Source organism: Oryzias latipes, chromosome 10, assembly GCF_053564925.1.
Source record: "Oryzias latipes strain Hd-rR chromosome 10, Olatipes_Hd-rR_3.1".
In the NCBI taxonomy this organism is placed as follows: Eukaryota; Metazoa; Chordata; class Actinopteri; order Beloniformes; family Adrianichthyidae; genus Oryzias; species Oryzias latipes.
The window spans coordinates 17,506,476-17,519,969 of NC_136246.1; the positions used below are offsets into that span (position 1 = coordinate 17,506,476).

A 13,494-nucleotide genomic window follows, 5' to 3' on the forward strand; every position below is an offset into this window, starting at 1 on the left:
TTGGTGGAAGCCAAACGATGTATATTCCAAAGCAAAGGAAAGGAGTGTGTACTTTTGTGACCAAAGAAATTACAGAAAATTTGCCAAAGAAAAGGGGCAAAGCCAAAAAAAGATTAACTGATCCTGGTGAGAGTTTATAAAAGGGACACATTAAGTCAGTATTTGGTTTAAATCTTCCTAAAATGGGTTTTTGCAGGGTCAAATGTATGTAAGATTTTCAAAGGAAATTTTCCTTCAATGAAAAAAAGGGGCAACTTTACAATTTTTTTCTGGAAAAGTTCTCTGATGTCTTTATTACTTACCCAAGAATAGTGTGTAAACCGGAATTTTCCAACAATGAACAGAAAAAGAGAAAGATGGGAAGTGAAAGAAATCAAGTTAAAAATTACATAGGTTTGGCATATTTAAAAATTCAACATTAAGAAGATAAATTATCTTTTGTGTTAAGGTCCCTTCCCAACACAAATGGATGACGTCACACTGTATTTCTGTTTATTCATTGGCCTTTCTGTAACGGCTTTTTGCTGTCGCTGCTGCCCTCTAGCGGTAAAACATTTACACTGTTGCTACTTTGGATTTGACCGCCATGCTGACCCGTAGATGACCCTACTGTGATACACGCGCTGGATTCTAAAAAAAATTAAAAAAAGAGAAAGTTAAGTAGAAAATTACTTTTACTATTAATGATGTAGTTTTTTTAATTTATGAAAAAATATGTATTTTTAAGAAAATTACTTTTCTGTGTTTGTTTGTGCTGTGGGAGGGAAAATCTAGAAGAAGACCGGGATTTTTGTAGACGGTGAGTTAAAGTAAGTGGGTGAATTCTGAGAACTGCATTTTACCAACCAAAGACAGCGCGGGCTTAAAGCAATTCACGAGAGCATGGAAATGCTTTCAGTCTACAATATGTGTGTTAATAAGATTTGATTCGCGGGTTACAGTGTCCGCATTACGCAGAATTTGCCAGCGTAAAAGTTAGCAAAGTCCGGCTAACCAGGCAGCCTCTTGAAGTCCCATCATGCATCTGAGCCGCTGCGAAGCAACCGAAAGTTAAACCTGTAATAGCCAATCCATTGCTTTATTTTATTTAGCTAAAAAGGTTATTTTTGAAGTCGTGCATTGTTGCATCATAACATGTCAAGTTATCGTATAGTTCCATAAAAGAGCAAAGTCAAATCTATAAGCCAGCGAAGAAAACCTATTACTTCGTCATTTACATTTGCTTCTATGAGTTTTTGTGCTTTCGCTGTGCTCAATAAAGCTGGGAAAGATATTTCTTGTGCTTATTAGCCCCTCAGATCAAAAAGCTCAAACTTTATTGTTCACGTTCAAATTTTAAATGATATTTTCTTGCTTTATTAGAGCAGATCTGTCTTTCAGATCATTTGTATTGATTTATTTTCATATTTTCTTTTGTGTTTTTAAAAAATTTACTCTAAAGAAAACGGAGGTGGGGGATGTACACCCTCCAAAAGCCTGATTTTGAAGTCCTCCTCCTTGCTGAGCTGCAGCGACAACAACGGTGCAAACATTTGTGTGATGTATTACTCAAGGCGAAAGGTATAAACACAAACAATTCGTTTTGTTTTGTTGTTTTATTTGCACAAAACTGTATGTTTTCCCTATTTTGTCCAATGTATAAGTAGTTTAAAAGCATGTTTGGGTTTCAGGAAACACATTTTTGACTGGAGGAAGTTACATTTCTAATCGTTTGTGTTCTTCTGGCTGTCCTGCAGATGCTTCAGTGCCCGTGCACGGCTGCATTCTGTCAGCTCTCAGTCCCTCCATCTACTCGGCTCTCTCCTCCTTGCCGCCTCCTGCAGGACAGAGTTGGCTCCTGGAGTTCCCAACTTTGGGTGCCTCCACCTTGCTCCACCTGGTCAGTCTCTTTTACACGGGAAGGATGACAGGAGTGGCAGAAAACGAGAAGCAGGAGGCCATTTCTGCTGCGGCTATGCTAGGAATCCATGGATTGGTGGAAGTGATTGAAACAGATGACAGAAGGAGGGCAGAGCTGTGTCGCTGCAAAGAGGTAGAAGTACAAACAGAACCCCGGAGGAGGGAGGAGGATGAGGGGCAACGGGGTAGGTGGAGGCGAGAGGTGGTGGAAGGGAACACTTACCTTTGGAAAGAGACACTGTCGGGTGTTGGAAAAGAGGTGTGGACTCAAACAGAAGAGACAAACGCAGCCCCCCTTGTTCTTCCACTGGCTTCCTTTGAGGCAGTTGAGGTGGGGGCCTTTCAGAATGTAACACAACCAGATTACCCTCAGTGTGTCCCTGTTGCTGTATTCTGCCCTCCAAAGGACAACCAGCCTCACCAGTTTTCATGCTCCACCCCTCCAGCTGGTGCTAAAGAAGCCTCTCATTCTGCTGCACTGGTGCCAGCCAGGACAGACCCCCCACCCCTTACTCATTTTTCCCAACAGATGTTGTCAGAGACCCCTGAGCCTCAGAGCAGCTGGACTGGTTCTCAGGGGCCAGACAGAGATGCAGTGGCAGCGGAAGAGTCAGAGGACGAGGACTTTGAACATTTTCAAGACAACATCCCCGGATTCATCAACTACTTTGTGAACAAAAGCAAAGAGCAAGACCAGGGACACAGGAGGAGAGGCAGGGGGGGGCAGAGAGGTGAGCGTGCAGCCAGATCAGGTCAGCAGAGAGTCAGGAGACCGCGAGGGAGGCCCCGCGGCTCAAGAGGGCAGAGAACGGGGACTCAAATAGTGGTGGATGTGCCGACTGTGAAGATAAGCAGGCTGCAGAAGATGTTTCTACATAGGTGGGGGGTAAAAACACCCAGGACGGGTCAGGGCGGAGGAACGGTTGGCAAGATGTTGTGTCTGAAGACTAGAGATGGTTTGACACCAACAAGGAGACAGAGAGGATGCAGCCAGGCGTGGAAGCTCAGCCCGATCAAAAAGGATCAGCCGAGGATCATGGGAGGGGAAAGGAGCTCCCTCCGTCAGCAGGTGAGTCATATGCAGCCGCGACGGAGCATCTCACAAAACATCATGCAAAATCAATAAGTAAGCTTTAAACAGACTGGGAATGCATCCCAACTCTTCCCCTTTTTAATGGTGTGGGACTTTAAAGATGTTTTTCTAAAAGCATGTTAAGTTTTATAAATCAACCATTGAAACCCTTTTCTTATGGATTTTGTTTTGTTCCTGAAAAGTCGTTCTCTTGCTGATTGCAGAAAAGTCTTCAGGAGAACCAAACCCAGGTTTCCAGGAACAGATCATCCTCCGTTTCTGTTCCCTCATCATCCTCCTCCACCAGACCCATGCAGACATCTTCAGCTCACACCTCACTTCCCCATGCTGCCCCCCACGCGCCCGGGGCGTCGCCCATCCTCCACACCACCCCTCTTCCTCCTCAGGAGGAGCAGCCCGAGCACATTGACCGTCTTCTGGAGGAGGTCATGATGGGGCTTCATATTTTACCAGAGGACAACAACACACCTGCACAGCAACAGTGTCCTCTTCCAATCAGCAGCAACACTCTTGATTCCTCGCAAACCCGTAGCAAGCAGCAGGACCCCCCCACGGGCTCGGAGGGGCCGGTTTTGCAGCAGCAGTTTGAAGGAGAGCTGAATGAAATTCTGGACAGTTTTCTACAATCCTTTGAGCAGCACGTTGAGAGCTGTCGTGTCAGAGAGGATTGTGAGGAGAGTAATGCCAACTCCTCAGATGCCAGCCGGCGTTGCACCGTCCAGACTCAAACCAGGAGCTCGAGCGACCCTCAGGAACAGGAAGCTGGACAGGTCAGAAGTTCTCAGGCAGCCATAAACGGACATCATTCGCGATCGCCGCAGGCAGAGCCGAGTGAAGCCCCTGCTGTTGGTGACGTCCTCTCTATAGATTCCCAGAAAGCTACAAAGAAAACAAGAAAAAGGAAAAGGGCAAAGACCTTTATGCTCTCACTGGAGAAGAAAGTTCAGAAAAAGAGGAAGAAGGACGCAGAGGCCAAAAGTGTCAATGAGCAGGCAGACAATCGGCAGAAACACAGCAGCAAGACTCTAGAAAATAAGGTAAAACCCTTTAATCCCTCAGTAAATCATGATGATTTAAAAGGGACATTTCTTTGGTTGCACGGCATGTCAGTGGAGGATTCACTTCTCCTCCTCACTCCTCTGCTTAGAAATGAGTTTGAATGAGGAGTTCTGCCTTTAGGAAAAACTGTTCCAAAAATGTTGATTAAAAAAAGTCTCTGTTAGAGCAGAGCAGCTGAATGCTCCGCTCGACTGATCAAATCTCCCTTTTCCAGTTTTCACGTTCAGATCAGCTACTTTTTTTAAAAATGATTTTTGTCTTTAAAGGCCCAGAACAGTTTACCTCCTGAAAAATGCCTGTGTGACCACGTGTCCAGAGGCTTAAAGGTTTATCCAATCCGAAGCAGAAAAACCAGAGAGCTCTCTGAGGTGAGTGTTGACATCTGTCATGTGAGTCTACAGCTACCTATACATCGGGCATTTGTTCAACAACAAGTGTTTAGCCCATGGTGTTCATGGTGGACACTCAGGGAGGGGCTTCTTTGTTTTCTACTGTTGAATAGTGCATGTCCGCCCATCTACAGTTGGAAGCGTGCAAAATGTAGAAGTGGTGCAAATCTGGTGAGTCCTGCTCCGGGCTTTTGCTTTCACTGCTCTATTTAAGTACATGAAAGACTCGGCATCATAGAATTCCACGAACGGCCACAAACCGCAATCAGTCATTTCTCCTCCGTGATCAATTCTAAAACAGGGAATTATCCTTTTTTTTTTTTTTCTCATTTAACCTTTATTTACCCAGGAATTGTCCCATTGAGATTAAGAATCTCTTTTTCGAGGGAGTCCTGGCTAGGGGGGAAATAATAATTTACATTTACAATAACAATGTCAACATTAAAAACATGAATAAAAAATGAGAGCTCATGTAAAACAGGTCATTTTTTATATCATATATCATGACCAAATTCGAGTCCCTGATTGGTCAAGGTTCAACCTGGTTTGACGGGCAGCACGTGTTCAATGGTCAAGCGTTTTGTACGTACAGCCTGAAAATGGTCATAAAGACTTGCATAGCTACGCGCAAACGCTAGAGTTTCGAACGTGGTAGCCCAAAACGCCGGTTTATATAGACTTTTCATTGGAAGGGGACGCTTGTGGCAGTGTGAACATAGCTTAAGGAGTGTGATAAACCGGTGAAAATGAATTTTGGGCAGAGTGTAGACCCTCCTCAAATTTTTGATGACATCACAGCAGGGGTGAAACCATAAAAAAAAATCAATGGGGCCAAAATCTTTTATGGGTTTAAAAAGAAAAAAGTTCAAAATCCACTAACAAAACCAAAGCACACGTGTCAGGGAGACTTCCAAGAGAAGTTATTTTGGGATGACCACAGGACCATTTTGTGTCAAAGTGGGAAATTGGCTGATTTTCACATTTTCCTACAATATAAGAGAAGAAAACTTTGGTTCAAGTGATTTTTCTACATCTACAACCACAGCTGAAGTTTCATTGACCTTTGACCTCAGGAAGAGGCTGCCATCATGAATTAACAAAAAAGCCCCTATAGGACCAGATTTCAACTCCCCCGAGGGATTTATCACCTCCTAACTCCTTGAGCATCATTGGGAAGCCACTTGGGGAAAAAGATTTAATACATTTAAAATATGTAAATCAAAATTTATTACATGAATCAATGGCTCAAGCTGATTGAAATGATGTCACTTACGATATGAACATATGGTTGACAAAAACCTCAGAAGTTTACTATTAACGATTTTTCTAAAAATTACATAGACCTGTTCGTCACCCCATGCAACAAAAAAATTAAATAGTTGCCATGGAGATAAAACCAACAGAAAAGCCGCCATTTTGAAAAAAGGGTTTTCATGAATTTGTCATGACTAGGGTGGCAGGGGCAAAAGGGGAGAGAGAGGGACGTGCAGCAGTTGCCTAGCCAGTGAGGGTGGGTCCGGATGGGCGGTGAGGGCAGGGACGGGTAGTGCCTGCAGCCCATACAACACTGCGTCCAGCTTGAATTTTTAAATATCTTTTTTAGGAACTCCCTCTAGCTGAAGAATCCCCCCCAGCAGAGCAAGGTCACAGGTCAAGAAGAGGCAGAAAAAGAGCTCAATCTCCCATCCTGTCTAATGAAGCAGAGGAGACAGTTCAGGTGGATTCTGGGAATGACTCAGATGACCAAGCAGAGGATCATCAAGAGGAACGTGAGGAAGACTTTACCCTGCTGCTACGTAAAGATCTTGAAGATCCGACACTCGGGGGAAGAAAGAGGGAAGCAGCATGTGAGGAAACGAGTCACACTTCCACCATACGCAAAAGGCCTTGCATTGACCAGACGCCGCCGCTTGCTCGGGAAACACTCTCACCATCTTTTGGACCTGAGGACCTCTCCTCTACAGAGCAGGACGAAGTCATCGATGTGGAAACGGTTTCTCTGAGAAGCGAGAGCGATTATCTCCAAGACACAAAACTAAAGGAAGAAGAGAAGTTGGGACAGGTGATAAGAATGGAGATAAAGAGCAGCGATGATGATGATGATGAGATCATCGATTTGGAAGGAGATCAGGAGGAGCAGGGGAGTCTCATTTAGGGCTGCGGGGTTTGATACGATTATAGTTCTGGTCTGGTTCCACTGGATCCAGCGGTTAGGATCACTGAGTTCTCGAAGAAAGAAACACGACACAAAGAATTTGATGCTGGAGAATCTCTTCCTGTCCCCACGTTAGTTCTTAGAGAAGATTTCTGAACTGGTGTCATTTAGCCAGGAATTATGGAGAAGGTTTGTCTGATATCCTGTTTCATTTTGATTGTGTTTCCATGTTCAACCTCGGTACAGAGAAAGTTTCTCGTGGTCCGATCCCCACTGATGTTCACGAAAAGACAAAGATTTAGCCTTTATGTCAAGAAGAAACAAAACACATTAGGTTGAATTATTAAGGAGTTTGTGCTCAGATGTTTTTTATGGGAACAGTTGTAGTGTTATTGATGATCATTTGCAAAAGTTTGGTACATTTGTTCAGAAAGAAAAAAAGAAAAAACATTTGTTTTTATGGTTTTAATTCCATATCATAAAAAAGGCAGGAAGGGGAGAGATGTTCAGCATTAGAATGCATTTGGAGTGTTTTATTAGTTTTAACTACAACTAGCCTCTGTTCTACCAGTTTGCTCCAGGTAAACATTTTAGAGTCCGCTTTTGTTTGGCACTTTTTCCTGTTTTCAGTGCGTTTCTTACATTTACATTTTCATAATAAACAATTTTCTGTTTTACAACTGCTGTTGACTGTCTTCAAATGAAAGAGTTGTTCAGTTTTTTTTTGTGCTTTTCACAATCGCATCACTGCGTTTCTCAGTAACTGCACATTTCAACCTTTAGTATTCAGCTGTTGAGTTGTAAACAGTTTTTATTACTAATCTCAAGCTAAACAATATATTTTTTTGCACCTTTAATTTAAAAGCATGTTACAATATTTTTTCAAATAAGTTAATAAATTAAAACAACTGTGATTTACCTTAAGCTGGAGTTTGCATTAACTACAAATGAGTTGTACCGTGATGTGCTTTTACTGTAATCTCTAAGCCATCCAAAGGCAGTGTTCACTGGTGTGTTTTGGATCGTTGTCTACAGCAGAACACAAATGCACTACACCTAAATGACCCACTCAGATGAAAAGGTGTTTTTTAACATACGTGTGTGGTATTGTAAGTTTAAAATTGCATATCTGAGTATTTCTTTTTTTAAAAGGTTGTCTATCAGGAGCAAAAGAAGAAATGTCATTGGAGATAGATTGTATTTGTGACGTAGAATATAAGCTGGGCAGGCCACAAACTCCCTGCTCTGCTTCATTCTGATGCATGCACTTGTAGACAAATAGATCTTTGTCCGAGCTGGCATCTGGCTTAAAACTGTACAACTCTGGTAAAGACGAACGTCTCCATCGAAACATGTCAGGTATGTTTCAAATATATTGTTTGTCTGATAACAAAAGAACTAAGTTATTAGCACTATAGACACTTTGAAAGTTGTTGCATTCATTAAAAACTGTACGGCTTGATAGAGCCAATATTGCTCGCCATTTTTGTTCCATTAGTAATGCTATGTTGGGGGTGTGAGGGGCTGTAAGCCAGCGGGAGAGCGTGTAGATAGATTGATGATGGGAAGTAGGGGTGGGCTCACTCCGGTCCAACTTGGAGGAAAATTTCTGAAGTACTTATGCCCCTCTGCAGAAACATGTCCTAGAAAATAACAGGCTTTTTATATTTTGCTTCGAAACTGCATAATCATAATTAAAATACCACTGGGAATGCTTCTACAATAGATTAAAGATAATCAGAGTGGGGCTTTAAAGACATAAACAGGTGGAGAATATTCTCCCACTGAATTTCTTTTATATTTCAATTTTTTTGTTAAAAGGCGGAGTTTGTGGTTCCGTCTACCAAAGAAAAGCATTCCAGGCCCTACGGTGTCAACACAGCCCCATACCACCACACTACCACCACTTTGATACTGTTGCTAAGATGCACATTTGCCAAAAAACGGATGGTTAGACCCTCAGTTCTTCGAGGATCCGATGACAGCTGTGCCTTTGCTTACAAATATTAGAAATACAAAATTAAGATAATTCAGCCATTAAATGTGAAAATAAATAAACTATTCATTGCAATGAGGTATTAGCATTTGTTTTATGATTGCTTGTTTATTCTACTGGTACCGAATGCTTTCCTCTTGCATTTTTTCATCCCTTTTTTTTGCAGGAAGCCATCTTCCGTAGCACAAATTGTTCACTTGAACTTGGACTCACTTTGTGGATCAAGCTTCTAATACAACAGATTTTATAAATGATTTGTTGTAGTTTATACATCAAATACGTTAACATTGAATTGTAAAAATAGGCAACACTTTTTCTTTATTTTAAAATAATATAGAAAATAAAATTTACTAAAATGTACACGACTTATCAGCTATAATGATTGCAGAGAAACATGAAAAACTTTGATTGAAAAAAAAGTTGCAGATTTCTATTCCTCTTTTATGAAACCAGTCACTGTCACAGACTGCACTGAAATAAGCAAATAAAAACGAGACATGGTGAAGTGAAAATGAGTTTATTAATCATCCACCTGTGGGTCGACCTCCTACACAACAACACCGCACATCTGAGCTGCACCGAGGAGAGTGTGTGCAGCTGGGGACAAAACGCCTGCTTTGCTCCACCAGCTGGGATCAGGTGAGAGGACAGCACAGGTGTGTGAGCGTGTGCAGGGACCTCCAAACCAATAAAAATACACTGTGCGTGTCAGTTATGTCATCAAGTGTATGTGTGCTTCCCTGTGCTTGAACAGTGTGATATTGTCTCTTATCACACTATAGGAGCAGCTGTAAATCGGTGGGGGTCTGTTAGGGGCGGCTGCAGAGGCTCGAGTCAAAAGGAAGGAGAGGAAGGGGGAGAGAGGGAAAGAAAGACAGGAAGGGGTTGTGGGTAGAAGGAGCGGGGCTGGTGGGTGTGGGTGGGGGTGGACCTGCTGTCCGATGGGGGGGGGTTAGCTTCAGTTTTCAGCCTCTCTCAGTGCTGGATACGCCTGATGGACTGGATCTGGGGGGTCTGACAGTGAGAGCCCCAGTTCCTCCAGTGCTGGTAGTCTCCACTGTGTCTCTCACACTCCATGATGTACTGCTGGCCCCTGTAGCCAGGGTACTGGTAGCACACAAAGCTGTGGGGAAGCACGCTTACGTTTAGAAAACCCTTGGATGCATGGAAATTTGCTAAAACGAAGCTGGCTAAGCACTATTTTAATCGAACAGAAGGTCACGAAAACTTACGCGCCGCACTGCACGTGCATAGAGCCAACCTCAGGCATCATCCAGCCCATGGCCTGCAGAGAAGGGTAGTCATCACAGACCTCCACGCAGCGACCCATGAAGTTCTCCCTCTCATAGATGGTCATGCGGCTGCTCTGGTGGGACTGGAAGAGACACGGACATGTTGGTGTTTTTCCCGTTTGCTGGACAGTTGGACAGTGCCGCTGCATAACTCACTGCGCAGTAGATGGGGCGCAGAGACATGAGGCGCTCCACGTGGTAGGACAGGGAGCCGCTGTAGGCGTCCCAGTGGGGATACTCTCCTCTCTCCAGGATGAACTGCTGGCCCTGGAAATCGTGGTGCTCGAAACCCACCCAGCTTCACAAACACACACAAAGTACACAAAGCACACAAAGTTCACATATCTGTGAAATAATATTTCTCCTTTTTGCATTAAGTATAAAGCAATGTGGTTATATTTGGGTGTGTGTGGTAAAGCAGTAAAGGGTTTTGTTGCCATAAAATAAACTTGGGAGACTTACGCCCCACTCTCCACTCTGATGGAGCGAATATTGTCCATTCCACACTCCTGGATGTTGCAGCACTCAGAGGTAAACTCCAGGTACTTTCCCTGGAAGTGCTCCTGCTCGAACACAGTCACCTAGGAAGGCCAAACGAGCAGATGTTCACAGGTTACAAAAAAATAGAGAGAGTAAATACAAATATAAATGTGCGTAAATGAGTGTTTCTACCTTAAAGAAAGGAGCCATGCCCATTCCTGAGTTGACCAGCGGCTGCATCATTGGGGACCTTGTAGTTCTGTACATGTTGTCTCCTATGTGGACATGCAAGAAGATGTGACCACCAGTGAACAGGTCATTTAAAGCATCATGAAATTACTGACCCAAAAAAACATGGAAACAAATCAGAGGTGTATCAAAGAGAGGTGATGTCTGAGTGCTTTGGGTTTGAGCGTGTGACAAGTTGAAGCAGAGTTGTGGCCTTACCTAGTCTGGCACTCTAAAGGATGACCTCGGGGGTGATACGTGCCTACCGCCTGCCTCGCGTAGAGCTTTAAGAGAACCTGGCGCTTCAGTTTTATATCGGTGGTCAGGGAGCGCGCGTTGTGGTGGGCGTCCGCGCCCCCGCCTCTGATCCTGGGGGCCGTCCGTGCAGCGCAGGAGTGGCTGGGAGGCGCGCCCCCGCCGACCTGGTCCATGCTGTTGTCCTGCTCCGTTGGCCAGCTCAGCAGATCCCATAGTGCTGTTGAGGCTGGAGAACAAAAGGCGCTCCGGGATGTTCGGACGCCGGTCAGCAGTCCGGCGCGCACGCCGCCACAAAGGACTGGGATCGGGGTGGAGAATGTGGGGATTAACGGCGAAGCACAGAAGCGCACTGAAGGAGATGATAACTGAGTTTTTCCTCACCTAATTTATAGAATTGATGGAGGAGAGGACAGACGTCAAACACAAAGATGTCCATCCTCACTGGGTGTGCAGGCGCGCTATGATGATCAAACGCAGTGATGCGTGGGGATGCTGGATGAATATTAACCTGACTGTAATTTCATTTTTCATGCATCTCAAACAAATAAACTAAAATAAAAGTTCTTCTCCTTAAAGTCCACTACAGTTTTTACAAAAGTCACTAAAGCATCTTTCTGTGTCTGCTCTTACTCAGAATTTTGTGAGCAAAAAGAAAAACTTTGGATAAAAACCTGAAACATATTTATACTTTTGAAAAGTCTGTCAAAAGTTTTGAACTATCAACTTTTTAAAAATCATACTTTTTTATATATTTAACACTGTTTTAAATGTTGTGCCCCTGTTTCTGTCACTGGCCTCCTCCCATCCCCTGTGCTTGTCCCCGTCTGATGATGTGGGGGTTTCTTTTGTCTCATGCCTCTGACCTCAGCAGGTTTGTTTCTCTCCCCATAATCCGTCTCCTGTGAGCGCCAGCATATAAAAGACAGAGGCACATTCTAAACCGCACACACTCTGAGTGAGGATCGGCGCAGGCGTTGCACACAGACAGGTAAGGTGCATCGTACACCTCTGCTTCCCTTTGATGTTGTGATGATTAAAAGTCGGGGGTCTTACACAAACACACCTTCTCTGGCTGTTTTCACCCCTCAGTAATCATGTCCAGTGGAGATTCCAAGGCCAAGGCTTCTTCCCAGACTGATGGGAAAGCTGCTCAGGGCAAGAAGTCTGAGATGGGAATGATGTCCTACAGGGTGGGTGGATTTTTCACGTGGTTCAGTCGCAGAAAACAGAGTGATATACATCAAAGCACCCATACATTGTGGATCATTTCTAACACATTTTTTTCTGCTTTTGCCCCCTCTTTAGATGTATGTGTTCGATCAGGAGAATTTCCAGGGCCGCATGATTGAGATCAACAACGAGTGCATGAATGTGTGTGAGATGGGCATGGACCGCGTGCGCTCCCTGCGTATTGAGTGTGGACCGTAAGTCTCAACACACTTTCTCTGCATTTCTGTCTGGATGCGTGTAACTCCGTCTCTTCTCCAGCTTCGTGGGATTCGAGCAGATGAACTTCTGTGGTGAGATGTACATCCTGGAGAAGGGAGAGTACCCCCGCTGGGACTCCTGGAGCAACTGCCAGAGGAACGACTACCTCCTGTCCTTCAGGCCTGTCAGAATGGTAAAACCTGCACTCATTCTTTCAGATTTCCTCTTTGTTTGACCGTAATTTTGTACAAATTGGAGTTAATTTTATTTACATTTGCCCAGGACCCTGAGAAGCACAAGATCTGCTTGTACGAGGTGGGAGAGTTCAAGGGCCGCAAGATGGAGATCATGGACGATGACGTTCCCAGTCTTTTCTCCTACGGCTTCACTGACAGAGTTGGCAGCATCATGGTCAGCTGCGGAACGTGAGTCAGCATCAATTAATAATCGAAAGACCCTCCAATTCCTTCCAGTACTGACACAAGTTTTCTTTTAACCACCAGCTGGGTGGGATACCAGTTCCCTGGATATCGTGGCAGCCAGTACCTGCTGGAGAAGGGTGACTACAGGCACTTCAACGAGTATGGCGCTCGCCATCCTCAGTTCCAGTCTGTGAGACGTATTCGTGACATGCAGTGGCACCCACATGGCTGCTACACCATGGCCAGCAAGTGAGGCTCAGGGAAGGAGAGAAAGAGAAAGAGCGGAAGTGAGGGAGAGGGGCGGAGGAAGAAGGAAAGGGGAAGAGATGTCTGAGGCTTTTACCTTGTAGAAGATCTGCGATCTAACACAGGGTGAAGATGCGCTTCTGCCCCTGATTGGAGACAACACCTCCATGGAAAGACCTGCTGGACCTCAAAAAAACCACCAGACCACCATCGATCCCTCTCTGTCTCTACTTTTCTCTTTCTCCCCTGTGGGTTGAGCTTTTACCCCTTTTCTCCTGTTTTTTTTTAGTCCCTCACTTCATTCTCCTCCACAGTCCTCCAAGACACAGAAGAGGGAACACAACACCTCTGTTTTACACTCATGATTTTCGGCTCAGGGTTTGATACACCATGGGAAACCATGGACCATGGACTCCTCCTACCTGCCCTCGTGCACGCCCGCTCTACTGTACAGACTCCTGGCCAAGTTTTCAATAAAAAGGAAAATCTGGATTTTAAAGATATTCTTGTTGGTACTTATTACACAGATTCAAAATAACAGACAGAAGA

At 44.4% G+C, this 13,494-nt stretch overlaps 3 protein-coding genes across 5 annotated transcripts; 2 read left to right on the forward strand and 1 right to left on the reverse strand.

The window, feature by feature from the left end:
- The first annotated feature begins 542 nt into the window (after window positions 1–542).
- On the forward strand, window positions 543–7,275 carry LOC105354892 (uncharacterized). Of its 3 annotated transcripts, none has more exons than XM_011480152.3 (6): window positions 543–809; window positions 1,442–1,560; window positions 1,737–2,968; window positions 3,196–4,029; window positions 4,318–4,419; window positions 6,044–7,275. In XM_011480152.3, the coding sequence occupies exons 2-6, from the start codon at window positions 1,458–1,460 to the stop codon at window positions 6,593–6,595; spliced, it is 2,823 nt and encodes a 940-aa protein (XP_011478454.1). In that variant the 5' UTR covers window positions 543–809; window positions 1,442–1,457; the 3' UTR covers window positions 6,596–7,275. The 3 variants fall into 3 exon arrangements, with proteins under 3 accessions (XP_011478454.1, XP_020562200.1, XP_078810229.1); XM_020706541.2 differs by having other exon boundaries at window positions 568–799; XM_078954103.1 differs by having other exon boundaries at window positions 611–655.
- Window positions 7,276–9,092: 1,817 nt separating this feature from the next.
- On the reverse strand, window positions 9,093–10,949 carry cryba1l1 (crystallin, beta A1, like 1). Its single transcript, XM_004073246.5, has 6 exons — window positions 10,811–10,949; window positions 10,556–10,638; window positions 10,346–10,464; window positions 10,040–10,181; window positions 9,824–9,966; window positions 9,093–9,714 (listed from the first exon to the last, which is right to left on the reverse strand). Exons 2-6 carry the CDS (start codon window positions 10,628–10,630, stop codon window positions 9,567–9,569), a joined length of 627 nt encoding a protein of 208 aa, XP_004073294.1. The 5' UTR covers window positions 10,631–10,638; window positions 10,811–10,949; the 3' UTR covers window positions 9,093–9,566.
- A 200-nt stretch (window positions 10,950–11,149) lies between these two features.
- On the forward strand, window positions 11,150–13,444 carry crybb1l1 (crystallin, beta B1, like 1). Its single transcript, XM_011480108.4, has 6 exons — window positions 11,150–11,837; window positions 11,939–12,039; window positions 12,155–12,273; window positions 12,338–12,470; window positions 12,560–12,702; window positions 12,781–13,444. The coding sequence occupies exons 2-6, from the start codon at window positions 11,944–11,946 to the stop codon at window positions 12,950–12,952; spliced, it is 663 nt and encodes a 220-aa protein (XP_011478410.1). The 5' UTR covers window positions 11,150–11,837; window positions 11,939–11,943; the 3' UTR covers window positions 12,953–13,444.
- The last annotated feature ends 50 nt before the right edge of the window (window positions 13,445–13,494 follow it).